Below are 21,730 nucleotides of genomic sequence, written 5' to 3'. Positions count from 1 at the left end.
TACCGTTTGGCCTATTCTGACTCTGTTTGTTTTTGTCTTGTTCCTTGGGCTACAGTGCAGGTCATGACAATCTTGCTTTTAGGCCTTGACGTTTTATAAATTTTTGATGTGGCTATTCGTTCACCCCGAAAGTGTGCTTGATACGAAGGTAACATAAAAAATGACCCTCCAAAAATTTGCGTTGAAAAAAAAAGAAAGCAAGAATGTAACAACCTTCAGCGTGCATTTAGCTATGCAGTCAGTACTTAACAAGCCTTCTATCACGTTTTCTAAGTTCCCCAGGCTCTTCACAAAGTTCGAGGTTGAAACATTCTGCTGAATCAAATTTAATAAAATGTTCTCAAGGCATCACTCTGAAACTTTTATGGAAGCATCAGGGAAACATTCTAAACATTGTTGCCAACTTTCATCAAAATCCATGAAGAAATAAGGAAGTTGATTTCCAAAGACACGTCCCCCCTTAAAAGTTTTAAGGCACAAATAGACACAAATTTTCTGGCATTGCTGTCATTCATGTACAATTTCTGCTCATGATTATGGCAACGCGGACTCTGCTGCTTCGTTTTGGCTGAACGCTAGTGCCGTTTTTGCTCTTTTGTGTCATATATTTGCAGCGCTCTGCACTCTCCAAGCTCAGAGAGTTGTCCAAGTTAACTGATGTGCGGTCAAATATTGTCACAAGCTGTCATGAACCACGCCTGCCACGCAGACAACCAGATGAAAGAAGGAAGAGAACGACGTTAGCCAAGCTGCCACGAGACCGCTCTGCAACAACCGCGCCTATCAACCAGATTCATCTGGTTCTGCATTAAAACACCTCGTGTGTAACATTTGGTGGAGCTGTGCGGGGTAACTCCCACGACCTACAACGGAGCCACCAGCACAAGAGCTACGCCGAAGCCGTCGCCTCGCCGGACTTTTGCCGTCGTGCTCAGTCATGGCCACAGAGCAAAATACCCTCACCAGCAGTGCCTCGACGAGCCCAGTCCCTATCCAGCACTACCGAGAGCCACGCAGGTTCTCGGCGAAGGCAGAAGAAGATGTGGATGAGTGGCTAACCCATTACGAAAGGTTAAGCCAATACAATAACTGGAACGCTGCCAGTCAGCTTAGGAATGTTGTTTTCTTCTTGGCTGGCACGGCGTTGGTATGGTATGACAACAACGCGGACATGCGAACTACATGGACATGCTTCGTTGAGGAGATCAAAAAGTGTTTCAGTGACTCGGACGCAAAGAGGAAACGTGCAGAACTCACATTAGCCCAGAGAGCTCAGGTACCCGGCGAGACTTGTACTACTTACATCGAAGAAATTTTGAAGCTGTGCCGCACCGTCAACCCTCAAATGACAGAGGAAGATAAAGTGGGGCACGTGGTAAAAGGAATAGTGGGAGACGTGTACAACTTCCTCATTGGTAAAGAGAACTTGCACATTGTATTAGAACTGATACGGCACTGCCGTACGTTCGAGGCGCTGAAGACTCGCCGAATTACACCAAAGTTTGGACGGCTGGCCAATGTAACGACTGTAGCAAGTGTTGACACGAGTCCTCCGCTCCCAGGCCTTTCGTCCGCCATCCGCCAGATAGTCCGCGAGGAGCTCCAGCGACATGACGAACAGGCACGTTATGCGGCGCCACGTTGCAGCTCCTCCGTTTTCCGAGACACTCTTTGGGAACCCCCTTCGGCTACTTGGAACCACTCGGTGAACGTCGCGGATCTTAACGGCTCCAGAGACGGACCACATTGCATTACGACCGAACCACCACGCAATGATTCGCCCCCTCAACGTTTTGATCCACGCCCACGCAATTTTCGTCTGCGAAGACTCGCCGCTGCCTACAACTTTCAAGGGGAAGAGCCTCGTTACCCTCAACCGATGTCTTTGGCAGAATACTTCAATCCGCATTCTGAAGTTCGCCCTTCGCCAGTGTGTTATTGCTGCGGCATGCCTGGCCATATAGCTAGGTACTGTAGCCGACGCCGAGCACCAAACTACGGATCGTCAGCGCCGACTATGCGGTCTAGCGGTCGTACACTAAGCACTCAGTGGCCAGGAGGCTCCACTTCAGGAAGCCACTTTCGAGAGGACCGATGCACCGCCCAGAAGACCTACTTTGGAGAAGAAAGAACCCGGAATCGTTACCGCTCCCCTGCCTCCGACCGTACTCTAACGCCACCACCAGCCTTCCGAGCCTCCCGATCACCATCCCCTCTGCCGCGATTCACGTCACCATCGCCTCGGCGCCGTTTCGTGTCGCTCCCGCCGGGAAACTAGCCAGCGCGGCCGATGGAGGTGAGGTCGCTGGAAAATGTGTGCTGCCGACTCAACTGCCTCCAACTATTTTCATGCTAAAGAATAAGGTTCATGTACTGATTGATGGGGTCTCTACAATGGCTTTAGTCGACACGGGAGCAACTGTCTCGGTCATGAGTGTGGGTTTTAAAGGCCTTCTGGGACGCAAGGTTATGTTTCGTGGGGCCAGTGCACAAGTTTCCGTGGAGTCAGTGGTGAATCATTATACCCGGTTGGTGTGTGTAACGTGGATGTGTCTTTGGGTGGGAAAGTTTTTAATGCAGAGTTTACTGTTCTTCCTCGCTCCTCGCATGACGTGATTCTAGGGATTGACTTTTTGCAATTGTGTGGTGCGAATGTTGACTGCCGGACGGGAGAACTCAGTGTCGACACCAATGTTTCACCTGTGCTCTTTGAAGGTGAAGCTTTCCCGGAGAGTGTGTTGTGCGTGTCTGAGGATACAGTTGTGCCTGCCTTATCCGCGATGCGTGTTGCCGTTGCCTGTTCATCTCCGACTCCTATCTCGTTCGATGCTGCAGTGGAACCTGTACATCTGAACTGCCTCAAGAAAAACGTGTTAGTTCCGCACTGCATGGTCTCAGTGACCAATGGATGCGCGGGGCTGTGGGCGCTAAACTGTTCTACTGAAGTGGCAGTGATACATCAAGGCCTAAGGATTGCCACGTTTCAGGAAGACTCGCCCGTATCGGTGGCAGTACTTGCAGAGCTCCCCGATGGAGGAGCAACCAGTGTCTCGAGCCCCGGGAGCTCGAAGATACTTTCCATGATTGATAAGTCACTCAGCGATAACGAGCATCAAGTTTTGATGGCCCTGCTTATGAAACGTACCTCGGTATTCGACTTTGCGCAGCACGATGGACCGCCATCAATTCCTGCGTCCAGAACTCGTCACCGCATCAACACAGGAGCCGCCCAGCCAATCCGACAAAAACCCTATCATGTATCCCCATCAGAACGCAAGATAATCAGTGATCAGGTCCAAGAAATGCTATGCAAAGGCGTCGTTCGAGAATCATCTAGTCCTTGGGCAGCCCCCGTGATATTGGCGAAGAAGAAAGACGGTACGTGGCGGTTCTGCGTTGATTACCGTCGCCTAAACGCCGTTACTAAGAAAGATGTATATGCGCTCCCACGAATTGATGACGCCATCGACTGTCTCTTTGCGGCATCTTACTTTTCCTCAATCGATTTACGGTCAGGTTACTGGCAAATTCCTATACACAAGGACGACAGAGAAAAGACAGCATTTGTAACACCCGACGGACTATTCGAGTTTAACGTGATGCCTTTCGGGTTGTGTAACGCGCCCGCAACGTTCGAAAGGTTCATGGACATGATATTACGCGGCTTAAAATGGGAAGTTTGCATGTGCTACTTAGACGACGTTGTGATCTTCGGGCGAACATTTAGTGAGCACAACAAACATTTGGATTTGGTCTTGAACTGCTTGGAGAAAGCGGGTCTTGTGCTCAATTAAAAAAAATGCCGTTTTGGGGAACGACAAACTCTTGTGCTAGGCCATCTGGTCGCTAAAGAAGGCATCCAACCAGATCCAGAAAAGACTGCGGCTGTAGAAGCATTTAGAGTACCCGACTCTGCCAAGCAGTGAAGAAGTTTCTTGGGCTTGTGCTCCTATTTTCACCAATTCATTCCCCGGTTTGCTGACATGGCTCATCCCCTTACACGCCTTCTCCAAAAAGGCGTTCCCTTTGAGTGGACTGCAGCTTGCGACTCATCGTTTCGCCAGCTCAAGTTCCTGTTGACATCCTAACCAATTCTTCACCACTTTGATCCTTCATCACCAACTGAGATTCACACTGATGCCAGCGGCATAGGCATCGGTGCTGTGCTAGTTCAGAGTGTTGGCGACCGTGAGCGCGTGATCTCTTACGCTAGCCGGTCCTTGAGCCGCTCCGAGCGCAACTACACAGTCACCGAACAAGTGTCTGGCGGTCATCTTCGCCGTGCAACGGTTTCGTTCGTATCTCTATGGGCACCCCTTCACTGTGATAACAGATCATCATTCGCTATGCTTGCTTGTGAATCTGCGGGATCCCTCAGGACGACTAGCGCGCTGGGCCCTCCGTCTACAGGAATAAGATTTCGTTATTTGCTGCAAAAGTGGCCGGCGACATGCTGACGCTGATTGTCTCTCTCGGATGCCACTTCAAACAACTGAATGTGATGCGGACAATTTTGATGAATACATCGCTTTTGTGTCCCTGGAATTTCCGGATATGGGTACCGTCATATCCGAGTAGCACAAGGACGAGAGCTTACAACCACTCTTCGCGGCAGCACAGGAGTCACCTGCAGGCAGTCGCTTTCGCCTACGGGATGGTGGCGCGCTGTATAAGAAGAGCTACTCGACCACTGGTGCACGTTACCTTTTAGTTGTCCCCAAGAACCTTCGCCACCAAGTATTACACGCCATGCACGATGACCCAACTTCCGGTCATCTTGGTTCCACACGTACACTCTACCGGGCTCAAGAACGTTTTTACTGGCCTAAGATGCGGAAAGATATCGAACAGTACGTCGCCAGCTGCTCTCAATGCCAGCGCTACAAGCGCCACATGGCCTGCTTCAACCAGTTCCCCCTTCTAGCGTCCCCTTTGAGCAAGTTGGTATAGATCTTCTGGGCCCTTTCCCTCGATCCTCCAAGGGTAATCGTTCGGTTATCGTTTGCGTAGATCACCTTACCCGCTATTGTGAGACCGCCGCATTGCCATCGGCCACAGCTACAGAAGTTTCTATCTTCTTGCTGGCTAACGTTATACTCCGACATGGACCTCCTTGCATAGTAATCAGCGATCGTGGGTGACAGTTTACCGCGGACGTGGCTGAAGAAACCCTTCGTCTGTGTTCATGTAGCTTCCGCCATTCTACGCCCTACCATCCACAAACTAATTGTCTGGTCGAGCGCACAAACAGAACGCTTGCCAACATGCTATCCATATACGTCGATTCAGCACACAAGAATTGGGACAGTATCTTGCCTTTCATTACCTATGCCTTCAATACCGCGAGACACGAGACCACTCGTTACTCACCATTTTTCCTTCTGTATGCTCGTCCGCCGCGCTACACCCTCGACACCATATTTCCCTACTTCGCTCATGACAACGAATCAATTGATGAGATCCTATGTCGAGCAGAAGAAGTGCGACGCCTCGCTAGGCTACGCACCATAGCATCGCAGGACTGGTCCAAGACACGCTATGACGGGCGTCACCGCCACGTTTACTTCGATCCTGGTGACCTTGTGTGGCTCTGGACGCCGTTGCGGAAGCGTGGCTTGTGCCAGAAGTTTCTCGCCCGCTACGTCGGCCCTTACGTTATTCTGGAGCGCCTCAGCGAAGTAAACTACCGCATTGCGCGTCTCACGAGCAGTGGACGACGCTCGGCCAAGGCTGAAGTGACACACGTCGCGCGTCTGAGGCGTTACAACCCACGAGATGACTGACTCGCCCGGCGGGCTTCATCTGCCAGCGGGGAAATGTCACAAGCTGTCATGAACCACGCCTGCCGGGCAGCCAACCAGATGAAAGAAGGAAGAGAACGACGTTAGCCAAGCTGCCGCGAGACCGCTCTGCAACAACTGCACCTATCAACCAGATTCATCTGGTTCTGCATTAAAACACCTCGTGTGTAACAATATGTCCGAATTAATGGGAGTTTGATTGTATTAAATAATGCATATTCCTACTGGGACCAGACAGCAAGTCCAAATTATAAGATTTTTCCGAATTAACCAGGTTCGAATAAACAATGTTTTACTGTATTCGGTATAAAGAACCGCGTAGTGCCGCATATTATGTGTATTGTGAAGCCCCTGTAGCTCGATGCTGCGCAGGCAAGCACATCAGTTTGCTGTTTCTCTCACAAATGGAGCGTCAAACACTCCGTCGACAGGCTGCCCCGATGTCTTTTTTCACTATTCACCAGTACTTTTACAGTCCAGAGCCTGTGGCTCTACCTGCAGGCATGGCAGGAACCTTGCACTTCAGAGCTTATTCACCATGCTGATTTGAATGTTGTGGAAATTCATCAGTGCTCTCCCTTTAATATTTCTTCGGTTGTGCACACAAACTTGTAGCAAGCACTAGTCGTGGCAGCAAGCAAAGCACTGCATCACTGGCCTCGTTTGTGAATTAGCGTTCTGAATGCATGTTGTTCGCCACACACACTGAAATATCTTTGGCACTTGAGAGCAAGAGCTTACCTGCTGAAATTGAGCTGTCAGGGGCTTGAGCTGGCGCACTGGTGAGCCTTGACACGACCCAGGTGGCTCGCTCGGTTCCTTCTCGGGGGGACGGGTGGCTGGCACGATGCTGTTCTCCATGTTCTCAAAGCTCAGCCGCTAACAAACGGAAACCAAGCTTAGGCAATGTCACAACCTTGGCAACACTCGGCTGACTAGCTCACCCCGTCTGTGGGTTGGCTGGACACAATGGGCAGTCGCTCCGGGTGCTCCTTTAGCTGCTGCACAATGTCCTGTACCTGCTCCACAAACATGTCTGCGTGTTGCTCGGCGAGCAGGTTTGTCACCACCTGCAGAGGACATTCGAAACAATGTGTATTTTGCTCAACACACTGCACTGCAACAAGTCACACACTAGAGGATCCAACATGCAGCGCATGCTGTCATCAATCGTCATGAGCCCACACAACTTTCCGCAGCATGTGGCCTAAAGTTCTGTAGGTGCACAGAGGATGCAACAAAATTCAGGTATATAAAAATGAGGACATAAATGTTAAGTGCTGTAAGGATAGCACTTGACTCACAAGTGCAATTTTATTACAGCCACTAAAAAGTAGAAATAGGAAAGCAGACTAAAAATTGCGGCAGGACCCAACTCACGATGACTGTTGATGGCATTGCATTAGCATTAATCAATATAGACACACAACATATTGCCCCCGTTGAAATGAATTATGTGTCGGGCGTGTACTGCAGCCAGACTCCTCTCTCGTGCTTACCTATGAACACTCGATGCGATCTAGTGCGAATGGTACGAGGCCTCTGTGTGACCTCCGAAATGCAAGGCGCACCGGTGCATGCAAACACTGATACTTGTTCCCTCACTTGCTGCACACTCAGTGGCATGTACTCAGTGACCCAAGTTGGCGAGAAGTTCATGGCACAGCTTGCTAAAGTGTTGGTGTGAAAGGTGTTCACTGAAGTGGCACATACCCAGTGCATTTGTGGCACAGCCTGCTAATTCATCGGGTTGCTGTCCTTTAAGAAACCCTTGTGGCACGATTTCGATTCTGCTCAGCAGAGGAGAAATTCAGGGGAACTTTTTCGTCACTGAAGAGTGGCACACAGATACTGGCTCATACCCAATGAGCCAAGATGGCATTGAAGAGGTTCCCTGAGGACCAGCAACTGAGTGGCACATACCGAGTGCTCCAACTTGATGCAAAGACTTTCTTCAAACAGTTGATACCTGTCTAGTCTCGTGTCTACAGTGACCCATGTCGGCGTGATAGAGGTTTGCTGAAGAGTGGAACGAGTGTACACATCACCGCGCACTCAGTGACTCAAGTTTGTCCGACTGTTGGTTGCAAAAGCCTGTTCCCTCAACACAGCAGCCTGATGTGCTGCCCATTCGACCACTGACTACCCAGTGACCCAGGAAAACGATTAGATACAAACATACATAGAGAGATACCCAGCCCTTAGAAAGCATGTAAAGTGCCCTAAGAATGCTAATGCATTGTTAAACCTCGATCTAACGAAGTAGGTAAAATTGCCAATTTGCTTCTTTATTTCCTTGTATTGAAATTGGACTTTTATGCAAATAAGTACAGTCACCAATCGATTTTTCTTACATAGAAAGGGGCCCCAAAATTTTCTGAATGAGCGGGCAATCGAAAAAAGCACATTTGAATGAGAAAGCAATTCAGTTTGACGAATTTGGGAATCGCTGACGAATGAAATGGCTTCATGCCATGTCGACAATATCGCGACATCAACAATATGAATTAAGCGAAGCCAGCCACGCTTTGGCGTGCACTCCGCCCCTACGGTTGATAGCATTGCCTGCACTGGGACAGCGCTATAATGAAAAGCACCAGCAGCGGGGAGTGAATGCTTCATCTGCCTCTCGCTCCAACGGCTCACCGAAACCTGAGATTACGCAACCTCCAGTATTGAATGCGTGGAAAGACAGCTTACATAATGTCACGTTGTCTCGGCAAGCCCACTCTATGCACAAGCGGCAGATTACCTCTAAAGCAGCGTGTGCGGCTGTGTATGCGCTCAGCCGCGCTTACAGCTTTGCGCAGCCATGACTGAGAAGCGTGGCAGAAGTCACGATGCGCTTACTTACACTCTCCCATCGGCCCTCACATGCGCTTGAACATGTTACCCCCCAGCTCACTCACCTCCCCCTCTTTTCCTCTGCTCATGCAGGAAGGCGGCACTTGTGAAGCCACCATCTTTCTTGTGTCACTCTCGTACACTTTCACTTGCACCTAAAGCACAAAGTGCGCGGGCGCGATAGGATTTATCACCCTTGGACTTTAAACGGAACGTGATGCGGCTCCACTCGGGCGGTGGTTCTTGTAGTGCCACATGCGATTCAAGAGATGCATTTGCAAGCAGCAACTTGTAATTCAATTATTTGACCATCTGTGTACGTGGAAGTTTCCATTAATTTCCTTGACATTCCTTTATGGAAGAAGCGAAATTTCGTTATATTGAAATCACATACACACACACTTCGTTATACTGAGGTTCTAAATACATGGTGTTCTATGGACAAGAGCTTATTAAATGTTAAATATTTCATTATATCGAGGTTTAACTGTATTACCATTTATGCAAGCTAAAATCCTCCCACAGGTCGCATACCACTGACTAACACAGCTTGAGCATCTGTTATCTAGAAAAGCAAACTCCTTATCCTGTTAATGTGGCGTCGACTGATCACCCATCTTTCTTACAAGACAGGATCGTAGCTTGTTTTTCTTCCAGCTCTGATGTTAGCAGCAAAGTGCTGCCCTGCATCTCGTCACATCTCAGACATATTTAGTAGAGGTGTGCAAATACTGAATAGTAGATTTTGAATTGAATACTGAATCGAATCAAGAAAAAAAGTCAAATATCAAATCGAACATTAGGAAAATTTTCACAAAATTTAATCCTTACAAACTTCGGGCAAGCAAATACAGTGCTGTACGTGCTTGTGAGTCTTCTGGCATAGCATAACAAGAATGCAGCACGATATCAGTCACTATCACAGATCATGATGTGTTCAAGTGGGCTATCTGTGACCATGTGCTGCCTCATTAGCCATTTTTTTTCTTTTTCTATAGCCACTACTCTCTATAATGCCTATATGGCCTTGAGAGTAAATAGATGAAATGAAATGAAATCAGTAACTTAGGCACCTAGGAATGAGTATGTACAATGTGCTCTAATAAAGTGTGTGCAAGTTAATAGAGGGAACACCAAATTCGTAAGGCAGCACTGATTACAGCTCTGTTGTAGTATACAAAGGTCTGGAAGATTTTTATTTAGCAATAGAATTTCTGTGAGTAGAATCAAGCGCTAGAATTTTTCCTCTCAAACTAATGACATTCTGTTGTACTGAATACAAATGAGCTTATCAGTTTAATAGTGGACCGGTGCTTTGCGACAATATTTTATTTATTGCATAGAAAGTGTTGCTTTCCAGTTATTCGCTGAAATACAAAAGGGCTATCCCAACGTAACACCAGGCAGGTTATTCTAAGGCAAATCTGAAGGACAGACAGAAGGACCGCGTATGACGTGACTTAATCCCTGCTCCGTGCGTAGGCAATGCAGATGGTGAAGAGCAGCCATCGTCCACGATGTTTCACTGTCAGTTTCGGTGCGATTTGCAACCGGTCAAAGATTCTGAAATCTGAAGAGTCGTGGTAGCGGCCTGCTGCGACTATAAAGGCGCATCATCCGCGCTAGGCGCTCTGTGGGCTCGGTGGCTGTGCCACGATGCAGTCATCCAACCCGCTCGTTTTCGCTACGCAGGTTTTTGCACCGCTCATCACCCAGATGCTATTCCTGTCCCTGGTTCCCGCCCCTTCGCATGCCACCTGTGCCATTGAATCCATTCATTTCAAATCTCCCGCCGGCCTTGCTGCACAGCTGCCTGCGGTTTCAGCCTGCCCGGCGGCGTTACCTCTGCTATCCCTCGACTGCCCACGGACTCTCCCATGGTCATCGACAGCGACAGACACAAAGGCGCATCATCCGCGCTCGGCGCTCTGTGGGCTCGGTGGCTGTGCCACGATGCAGTCATCCAACCCGCTCGTTTTCGCTACGCAGGTTTTTGCACCGCTCATCACCCAGATGCTATTCCTGTCCCTCGTTCCCGCCCCTTCGCATGCCACCTGTGCCATCGAATCCATTCATTTCAAATCTCCCGCCGGCCTTGCTGCACAGCAGCCTGCGGTTTCAGCCTGCCCGGCGGCGCTACCTCTGCTATTCCTCGACTGCCCCTGGACTCTCCCATGGTCATCGACAGCGACAGACAGACAGACAGACAGACAAGAAACTTTAATTGGTCCTAAGGGACTACGTTGCCGTAGTCGCGGGCCGCACCTGCACCGGGGGCGGAAGACCATGATCTTCAGCCCTGTCGCAGGCCCTTTGGACAGGCCGAAGCTGGACTTGAAGGTCGTTGCTCTTGACGGCTTCATCCCAGTCTTCTTGCCGGTTTAAAGGCGAGTGGCGCAACGCAGAACAGTGCCACAGCATGTGGTTCAAGGTCGACCGTTCCTCGCCGCAGTCTGGGCAGCGGGGATCCACACCCGGAGTGTAGTGGCTCAGCCTCGAGCGAGACGGAAAGGAGCCCGTCTGCAGCATTCTCAGCACCGAGGCCTGGGGTCTGCCCAGCTTCGGGTGAGGAGCCGGATACTGTCTGCGTCCCAGCTGGTAATGAGTAGTGATCTCGTGGAAAGTAAGCAGCGGGTCCGTGGTTCGGTCGATCCCCTGCGAAGCCGGGCCCCTCGGACTGGCGCGGTTGATGAGACCTCGCGCCTGGTCGTGGGCCAGCTCATTAGGGTTGATCGAGCCGGGGGAGACGTTCTGGCCCATGTGAGCCGGGAACCAAGTGATGACATGACGGGCCGTGCCTGTCTTGCGGGTCCTCAGCACTGCCGCAGCCTCGGCCGAAACAGAGCCGGCAAGAAAGGCCACTGCCGCCGACCTGGAGTCCGTGAAGATATGCGTGCGCCCGGGTTCGCACAGAGCCAGCACCACTGCGACTTGCTCTGCGACGGACGCCGTTGAGCGTTGTATAGACGCCGCATTCAGGATCTTGCCCTGGGGGTCAACCACTGTGGCCACGTACGAGTTTGATCCGGGATACCGCGCCGCATCGACAAAGGACGCGAGCTCTGGGGTTTGCAGGGGAGTCTTGATGAGTGCTCGGGCTCTGGCTGCGCGCCGGGCCTCGTTGTGTTGTGGATGAACATTCCTCGGGAAGGGGGAGACTCGAAAGGTTTCCCTTTCACTCTGGCAAAGCGGGACGGCGCACGACTCCTCGGCCATGGCTGCCAGACCCGCCATCTCGAGTATTCGGCGGCCGGCCTTGGTGGTAGAGAGGCGAACGATCTGTGCCGTTTTCTGCGCTTCGACGACTTCGCTCAGGGTGTTGTGGACCCCGAGTTGCATAAACTTCTCCGTGCTGGTCGTCATGGGGATGCCGAGGACTCGTTTAATACTCTTCCTCATGAGTGCGTCGATCTTGTTCTCCTCCGAACGTGACCAGTTTAGCGCAGAAGCCACGTAGTTGATATGGCTCATAAGGAAGGCGTGGTAGATCCTTATGAGGTTGGCTTCGCTGATGCCCCCCCTCCTGCTTGTCACTCGCGAAACAAGTCTGAGCATGTTCTCCGTCTTCGCACTCAGGCGCGCGATCGTTTGCGCGTTGCTGCCCTTTGCATTGAGGACCAGACCGAGCACTCTGAGAGAATCCACCCTCTGGATGCGCTGACCCGTCTTCGTTCTGAGTTCGATCGGTACTTGGTCCAGCATCGTGTCGAACTTGCGGCCTTTTCTGTCGGGTCGATACAGCAAGAGTTCCGACTTAGTCGGCGAAAGGACCAGTCCCGTGCCCTCGAGGAATTCTTCCGTGACTTGCAAGGCTTCTTGCAGGGCCCGCTCCACCGCTGCGTCTGACACACCGCTGCACCAGACGGTGATGTCGTCCGCGTAGATAGCGTGATTGAGATTGACAGCCCCGATTCGGTCGAGTCGGACTGATAGGTCGCTCATGGAGATGTTGAAGAGCAGTGGAGATAACACCGCGCCCTGCGGCGTGCCGCAGGCTCCCAGCGCGTATCCGTCCGACTTGATCTGGCCCAATTTGATCATGGCCTTGCGATCCCTTAGGAAAGAGCTCACGAACGCGTGAAAGCGTTCGCCGAGGTTCAATCTCGTCACAGAGTCGAGGACGTGCTTGTGCTTGACCGTGTCGAAGGCCTTGGCGATGTCCAGCGCCAAGATGCCTCGGACGTCTCTCGTGACCACGTCGACTATCTGCCTCTTGATCAGCAGCATGACCTCTTGAGTGGACAGCGAGGGTCTGAAGCCGACCATATTCGGCGGGAGCAGGTGTCGTTCCTCGACATGCCTCGATATTCTGTTGTGGATGACATGCTCCGCCACCTTGCCCACGCAAGACGTGAGCGAAATGGGTCGCAGGCTGTCTATGGCTGGTGTCTTGCCCGGCTTCGGAATGAGGATCACCGAGGCTTCCTTCCAGGCATCCGGTACGATGCCGGCCTCCCAGACATCGTTTATTTCTTTGGTGAGCAGTTCGATCGAGCCTTCGTCTAAATTTCGAAGGAGTCTGTTCGAGATTCCATCCGGCCCGGGCGCCGATCTTCCGTTGAGGCCTTGAAGGGCCGCTCTGACTTCCGAGACTGAGAAGGGGGCGTCGAGCTCCTCGTCCGCCTTGCCGCCATAGGCCGGGTAATCTTCTGGCCCGGTCTGCCCGATGGGGAGGTAGCGACGCGCGACTTCGTCCATCACTTCGCTCATAGATGCGCCTTCGCTATTAAGCTTGTGGACCAGCCTATCGATAGCCAGAGTGTGGTTTCTCTTAGACTGGGTGTCGTCCAATAACTGCTTGAGGAGGTTCCACTTGCCTCCCGCACGCATCTGGCCGTCGATCGACAGCGACAGACACGACGACTATAAAGGCGCATCATCCGCGCTCGGCGCTCTGTGGGCTCGGTGGCTGTGCCACGATGCAGTCATCCAACCCTCTCGTTTTCGCTACACAGGTTAGTAAGCAATACTCTCTTTTCACAAAAAAATCGAACTACTACTGTCCCCTGCAGCTGCCGAGCCCACAGTGCTGCCTTTCTATTGCTCTTGAATGTGCTGATGTCATGCTTACCCTGTTGCTCTTGGCTGGCGACGGTGAATCAAACCCAGGCCCCGAAAAGGTGCTAGAGGAACTGAAGAAACTGTCTAATGGACAGTCACATTTAATCGCCGAGGTCCAAGGACTTAGAAATCAACTTACTACTACGGTAGAAGCTATTTCTGATCTGAGTAACAGATTATCCGCCCTGGAAACTAATTATCAAGATGTTGTAACCCTACGCACCGACATGAACACCATTTGCACTAACACCACCCAAACAACCAAAGAAATCCGAGGTATAGAAGCCCGTTTGGATGATGCCGAAAATCGCTCACGACGTAACAATTTAATTTTTTACAACATTAAAGATGAGAATGCATCCGAAACATACCCCGAATCTGAAGAAACAGTCCTATGCCTGTGCCGTGATCACTTAGACTTAACCATTGACCCCAAAGAAATTAAAAGGGCTCACCGTCTCGGGCGCCATTCTGCTAACCGCATTCGACCCATAATAGTCAAATTTACATTTTATAAAACCAAGGAGCTGATTCTTTCAAATGGCCGTAAGTTAAAGGGCACCGATTACAGCATAGGGGAGGACTTTTCACGCCCTGTCTGAGAAGCGCGAAAGCACCTTGTAAAGTTTGCCAAAGCTACTAACACTAAATTTTCCTTGCGCTACAAAACCTTGTGTATCGGTACTAAACGTTATGCATTCGATGAGTCATCACAATCTGTACATGAAATCTCATAGCATACGACTTATCGCCACGCTACTAATCTTCCTTGTAAAAGCCTTCGCGGTAAACTGCCAAATCTTTCTTTTTCTATTATCTTTACCAACATATGTAGCTTCCTCCCAAAGCATGAACACATCTGTAATCTTGTTTCTTCATCTGCCAGCAACATACTCGTACTAACAGAAACGTGGCTAACAGGCGACGTCACCGATCCGGAAGTTTTGGCTGATTTGGCGCAATTTAACGTTTTTTGCAAGGGCTGCAAGAGCTCACGAGGAGGAGGTGTCCTTATTGCCACTAACCAGCTGTTGCTTTGTTCTGTTATTAACATCCAATCGGAGCTTGAAATACTATGGGTAATCTGTCGTTCTATACCACAAATCGTCATACTAGGCGTCTGCTACAGACCCCCCTCCAGTAATCCAATATTTTCTTCGCAGTTAAACGATAGTCTGAATCAAATAACTGGCAAATATCCCAACGCGCGCATTATTCTTTTTGGTGATTTTAATTACCCCTCCATTGACTGGCTGAACCTAACACCAACAGGCAACACCGAAATAACTAACTTCGTTGACGTTTGTTTGAATTTCAATCTCACCCAGTTAGTCACTGAACCCACACGAGTCACACATGAATCCTCCAACATCTTGGACCTTATTCTAACTAATCACCCAGAAAGTTTATCATCGCTTACTTACCTCCGCGAAATCAGTGACCACAAAGTTTTACACGCTACTTTCACTGTCACCCCTGAATCGCGTCAAACTTTCCACAAAACAATGCGCCTCTATGACAGAGGGAATTACGAAGAAATTAATAATCACCTGACGGCGTCATTTCCAAACTTTGAGACGGGTTTCGATGATCGATCACTGGAGGATAATTGGCTCACTTTCAAAACTAAAATTGCCGAACTCACCGTGAAGTTTATTCCCACCATCACATTTCGAGCAAGTCACAACAAACCATGGTTTTCAAAGCTCTTGAAGACACTCGAGAACAAAAAAAAAAGAGACTTTTCCGTGCAGCAAAACGCAACCCAAGAGCATGCGCCTGGAAGAAATATTACACAGCCGAATCAACATACCTGTAATCTATCCGTAATGGCAAACGCGATTTTTTCCAAACTGACCTCCCCAAGAGCCTAACAAATAACCCGAGGAAGTTCTGGAAAGTACTAAATCCTCAACAGGCTCCGATCAACACACTAGCTAACCCACTTGGCGAGATGGCAAGTGACATTGACTGTGCAAATATTTTTAACATCGCTTTCTCATCCGTCTTCACACACGAAACCGATATGCCACTTTCTACCGCAACTACCAACCTAAGTTTGCCTATGCCTTCAATCATGTTTTCTGCGCACGGCATTATATGTATTATATAAAATATCAAGATGTCATCTTCAGCAGGTGCTGATGAAATCACCCCCAAGTTCCTCAAAAATACTGGCCATGCTTCCGCATTGTATCTATCAAAACTTTTTGCACAATCACTTTCCACAGGTAGCATTCCCAGCGATTGGAAGGTGGGGAAGGTTGTTCCAGTCTTCAAATCAGGTAACAAAGAATCACCCCTTAACTACCGCCCCATCTCTTTAACAAGCGTGCCGTGCAAAATCATGGAACATGTCATTTATTCCCACATAATGAATTTTCTTGACTCTATTAAATTTTTTCATCCTACTCAACATGGCTTCCGTAAAAACTTATCCTGTGATACACAATTGGCTATTTTCATCCATGACTTGCATATGAACCTTGACTGTAACCTTCAAACTGATGCAATATTCCTGGACTTCGCGAAAGCGTTTGACAAAGTACCCCACAAACGCTTGCTACTAAAACTTTCATGGTTAAACCTTCATCCTAACATTTTACAGTGGATAAGTGAATTCCTTGCTAACCGCACCCAGTATGTTTACGTTAATAATCAAGCCTCTAGTCCTCTTCCTGTAACATCAGGTGTCCCGCAAGGATCAGTCCTTGGCCCGCTATTATTTTTAATATACATTAATGACCTACCAACGCATGTCTTTTGTAACATCCGTATTTTTGCCAACAACTGTGTCATCTATCGCACAATCAATAACACCTCTGATCAGCTCGCCCTCCAGAATGACTTAAACAGCGTACAGGACTGGTGTAACCAATGGCTCATGGAACTAAACCCCAATAAATGTAAACTCATGTCTTTTAACCGAAAACGTAATCCTCTCCTCTTCTCATACAAAATCTCGCACGCCACGGTAGAATTAACTCACACTTATAAATACCTCGGCGTAACATTGTCCAATGATCTAACCTGGAACGCACATGTCACAAAAATCATATCATCTGCTAACAGAACCCTTAGGTTCTTAAAACGTCATCTATGACATGCCCCACAAAACGTAAAACTACTTGCCTACAAATCACTTGTCCGTCCTAAATTAGAACACGTCTCTGCTATATGGAGCCCTAACCAAAATTATCTAACAATTTCCCTAGAATAAGTACAAAGTCGAGCCACAAGATTCATATATTCGTGCTATTCATATAACGTTAGTATATCATCATTAAAAGCAGAGGCAGGTTTAACATCTCTAGTTTGTAGACGTCGTATTACTAGTATGTGCTTGTTTCATAAACTTTATTACAGCTCACTTCGTCATCCGCCCTACATCAATCCGCCGGCACGTATTTCCCCCGCATTAGTCATCCCCTCCAAGTTGCACGGCTTCGTACGCGCACTGCTACATTTGCATCTTCATTCTTTCCATGCTCAGCCCCGGACTGGAACGGCCTTCCACACGACATCGCCGGAATCACCTGTACATCCAAATTTCTGAATTGTATTACTACTGCATTTAACAGCGAATAATTTATGTTCATTACGTGTTTTCCTTGTTTATTATGATTTATACATGTAACCCACCCCTTATGTAACACCCCCAACCCCGGGGGTCTTTAAGGTAATAAAGTGAAGTGAAGTGAAGGACCAGGGTGGGCCAGGACAGCAGTTCCTGGCAAAAACTGTAGCTCCCATCTCCGGCAAAGGACCGGGACGACCCCCTCGGTCAGCAGCCAGCTTCTGCTTCAGTTGCTTCAGGAGCACTGTGGATCGGATGTGCGGATGCAAGATGTCCAAGGGTGTCTTGACCATCCAACCCAGCAAGAGCTCACAGGGAGCCCGGCAAGTGACATCGTGGAGTGTGGTCTGGTACTGAAACAGTATCCGGGCAATCTGCATCTGGAAATCCCCAGTCTGGCTCTTCTTGAGCTTGTCCTTGATGGTTTGCACCACCCACTCGGCTGCACCATTTGAAGCTGGGTTGTACGGGGGAACCATCATCCGGTGGGTTCCGTTCGTCAGCCAGGCTAGGTACTCTGTGCTGGCGAAAGCAGGACAATTGTCGGACATGATGACGTCCAGCCACCCCTGGGCGGCGAAGACTTCTCGTAACGCTGCAATGGTCGCGCCTGCCGATGGAGTGGTGAAAGGTAGGGCCTCCACTTACTTTGAAGAGGTGTCCACCACCAACAGGAAGTAATGGCCCTTTAAGGGGCCTCCAAAATCCACATGTAGGCGGGACCAGGGTCTCTCTGGGAACGGCCAGGGGGTGATTCCCACATGAAGTGAGGCCCGCTGATGCTCCTGGCAGATTGAACAGCTCTGCACCATGTGAACAATGTCCTGGTCCAGGCCAGGCCACTAAACATGGAACTGGGCCACCATCTTGGTCTTTTCCACGCCAGGTTGACTCGCATGCAGCAACAGCAGGACCCTGGAGCGGAGACTTTGTGGAATCCCCACCCTGCAACCCCACAGTAGGCAGCCCTGCTGCAAGCTCAGCTCTGCGGCCTTGTGACATATGCCTGCTGAACCAATTCATCCCCACGGGACACCACCTTGACCACCTGAGACAGGAATGGATCCCGGCTGGTCGCTTGTGATACCGCAGATCTGGAGAGTACCTCCGGGTACGTGTGCTCCAGCATGAACACTTTTGCAGGTTCTGGAATGGCATCAGGCACCCCAGGCAGGGGCAGGCGGCTCAGGACATAAGCAGGTCCCAGGTCCTTTCCCAGATGCTAAACCAGCTGGTAACTGTAAGCCGCCAACCTCAAGGCCCAGCATACCACTCGAGGTGCTGCCTGCATGGAAACTATCTTATCGGGCCCCAGCAGCCCCAACAGCGGCTTGTGGTCCGTGACCGCCTTGAACTTCCGGCCCCACAGATACTGGTGGAAGCGTTCAACACCGAACATTAGGGCAAGGTCTTCTTTGTCCGGCTGGCTGTAGCGTTGCTCTGCAGCATCAAGCTGATGAGAAGCAAATGACACAGGGTGTTCCTGGCCATCCTTGTCCCGGTGTGCCAGGATGGCTCCCACGCCGTACGGTGACGCATCCATGGTCAGGACGACAGGCTTGGCAGGATCAAAGTGTACTAGCACTGGAAGGCCAGGTCCTGCTGCTTCTTCCAGACCCATTGCTGACCATCTCGAAGCAGAAGATGGAGTGGCTGCAGATACTCCAGGTTCGGCAGAAAACTCCTGTAGAAGTTGATGAGGCTGAGGTAGCTCTGAAGCTCCTTCTTGTTTTGGGGCTTAGGAGCCTTGAGCACAGAATCAACTTTGCAAGGAGCCAGGGCTAGGCCAGCCTGGGAAATGACATGTCCCAAATAATGAACACTGGGGGCCAGGAAAATGCACTTTTCCAGCTTGAGCTTGAGACCGGCGTCCTGCAGTCATGCCAGGATGTTGTGTAGGTTCTGCAGATGGTCCATGTCGTCACTGCCAGTAACCAGGATGTCATCCAAATACACCACCACATGCCTCATGCCCCTGAAGAGGTTGTCCATCTCACTCTGAAATATGGCCGGGGCTGAGGCCACGCCAAACAGTAAGCTCGTGTACTGGAAGAGCCCAAAGCTGTCGATATTGTGACATACTTCGGGAGGCATCCTGGAGCACCAGCTGCTGGTAAGCATCTCTGAGGTCAAGTTTGGTAAACTTCTGTCCACGGGACAACGCTGACCAGAGATTTTCAATCTGGGGCAGCGGGTACTTCTCGACGGTAGCGATGGGGTTGGTGCTAACCTTGAAATCCCTGCTGACCCTGACACTGCCGTCTCGCTTGAGGACTGGTACGATGGGAGCGGCCCATTCAGACATGTTGACGGGCATCAGGATGATCTCACGCTGTAACCATTGCAGCTCCTGGGTGACCTCGTCCTTCAAGGGGAACGGCAGGGGGCGAGGCTTGAAAAAACGAGGCTGGGCTCCCTCAGGTACATAGATCCCAGCCGTTGCGACAGCAAATGTGCCCACCCCAGGCTGGAACAGGGACTTCAACTCGGTCAGGAGGCTGGGGACGTCTCTGACCACATGCAGGATGGCTTCCTGGTACTCTGGCAGACGAATGCCCAGTGCATGAATCCAGTTTCGGCCCAGCAGCATCGCGGCGACAACCCCTTGGTTAAGTAAAGAGGAAAGGTTGCCTTCCTGTCGCCAAAGCGAACGCTGACCTGTGCCTAACCCTGGACCTGGCAGAGCTGCCAGGTGTAGCTGTGCAGCATTACGTCCGAAACCTCGACGGACACGCTGGGGAAGGTACGCTTGAACCGTTTCCCGGCCATGACAGACACACTGGCCCCTGTGTCCAGCTCTATAGAAATGGGGTTCCCGCAGATTTCGACGGTCAGCACGTATGGTGGCACAGACGACGGTACAAGGCCTGTGCGCCACATGTAAAAAATCGGCGGGTCCTCGGCCACCACGTGGAGCCTGGCCGTGGAAATTGACTCTGCTACTGCACGCCCCCGCCGTGTACCCTTGTGACAGCTACCCTGGCCGTGGGCTTGAACCTGGGCTTGAACCAGGCTGCTGCTGCTGTTTGCTGTTCGTCCTCCCCCTTCGGCATACCTGTGCCAGGTGCCCAAGCATTGTGCTTGCGAGAACTGGCACTGTGAGGGGAAGTGGGCACCACCACAGTGACCTGCGGTCGCTGTGATGGTGCCCAGTTGTTGATCGTCGCTTTCGTCGACGGTGAGCCAGTCGCATGGGCAATCACGCCGTCGTCCTTGGCGGCAGCTTGCATTGCCAGCGCTGCCTTCATGGCGTCGTCCAGCGAGCGGTCGGGAAGCTCCAGGAGTCGTGTCTGCATTGCGGGGTTATTGATGTCGCAGACGAAACAGTCCCGGAGCAGTGAGTCCAGCTGGTCCTCGTAAACACAGGCACTTACTAACCCTTGTAGCGCAGCAACAAACTGCCTGAGGATCTCTCCTTTCCAGTGGCTCTGGTTGCTGAAGCGGAAATGCTTCATTAGTGTGGATAGTGATGGGCTGAAATGCGAGTACAGTGTGGCAAGCAGTTCACCCAGTGTCTTAACATGCGGCGTGGCTGGCTTGAGAAGGTCGAGCAGGAGACTGAAGATGCGGGTCCCGCAGCTGGCCAGGAAAATGTCCCGCTGTTTGGCCTTGGGTGTGTCGTTTGCCCGGAAGAACATGTGGACTTGTTCCTCGTAAATTGGTCAGGCGAACCTATCTCCCTCGAACGGCTCGAGCCTTCCGTACAGCGGCGTGGCGGCAGCAATGGCGGGGGGGAAGGGGGGGGAGTTGCCGCTCGCGGCAGCGTGGGACGATCTGTGGGTACTCGTTGCCAGTGTCACGATCCGCCTGGGTTCGTGAACGACGGAGGGCTCAAGGTACCCTCCGTTAGACCGACACTCTGCAGCGTGGTGGTGACGAATGATGACTGACCACCAAGCAGCTGTGCTCGTCGGTGTTTATTGCGGTGCGGTGACCAATGTTGCCTACTGAGCCTGGCAGGCCACCGAGCCTGGCGGGACAACGAAGATTATGCCCGAGGGGGTGTCGCATGCTTGTTACAGCATGATCTTGGGCCTATCATTGTTGAGCCAACCGTACGAACATATTAGTGGCAAATATTCTGACATGCTTGTTACCACGTCGCCCAGTGGAAAATTTGTCACCGCCACACTGCGTAGGCTATTAGGCCTAATTGGTGCTGCTCCATCAGGCGTCAGCGACTCAATTTACGATTTGGTGCCAAATCTATGCGTATCTATTTGTAGCCACTGCACGACACTCGGAAAGTTGAGAAACCGACTCCCAAGCTAAAGTGAGTGTACAGGATGGCAACAAGCTTGCTCACTGCTGCCATTTTTTGCAACACACCATTCTTTTGTTCCCGATGCTATAAGTAGACACACATCAGTCTTTTTGGTCTCCCTTCACAAGAACATCTTTGCTTTGGATTTACACAATGAACAGAAAAGTGTCATGTGACCATAGT

The 21,730-nt window shown here is 50.7% G+C and overlaps 1 protein-coding gene across 19 annotated transcripts in view; it reads right to left on the bottom strand.

Annotated features, from left to right (window-relative positions):
* Positions 1-21,730, bottom strand: part of Wnk (Wnk kinase) — a 541,117-nt gene that overhangs the window by 208,507 nt on the left and 310,880 nt on the right. For all 19 annotated transcript variants that reach the window (XM_075670005.1, XM_075669987.1, XM_075669988.1 and 16 more), the window contains 2 exons: positions 6,746-6,871; positions 6,543-6,680 (listed from right to left, as the gene is read on the bottom strand). In XM_075670005.1, coding sequence (XP_075526120.1) covers positions 6,543-6,680; positions 6,746-6,871 — 264 coding nt within the window. The remainder of the gene's footprint in view (positions 1-6,542; positions 6,681-6,745; positions 6,872-21,730) is intronic.

Source organism: Dermacentor variabilis, chromosome 9 (assembly GCF_050947875.1).
Source record: "Dermacentor variabilis isolate Ectoservices chromosome 9, ASM5094787v1, whole genome shotgun sequence".
Classification (NCBI taxonomy): Eukaryota; Metazoa; Arthropoda; class Arachnida; order Ixodida; family Ixodidae; genus Dermacentor; species Dermacentor variabilis.
Note: the sequence above shows the minus strand (reverse complement) of the source record. Positions and strands in the feature narration are given on the sequence as shown.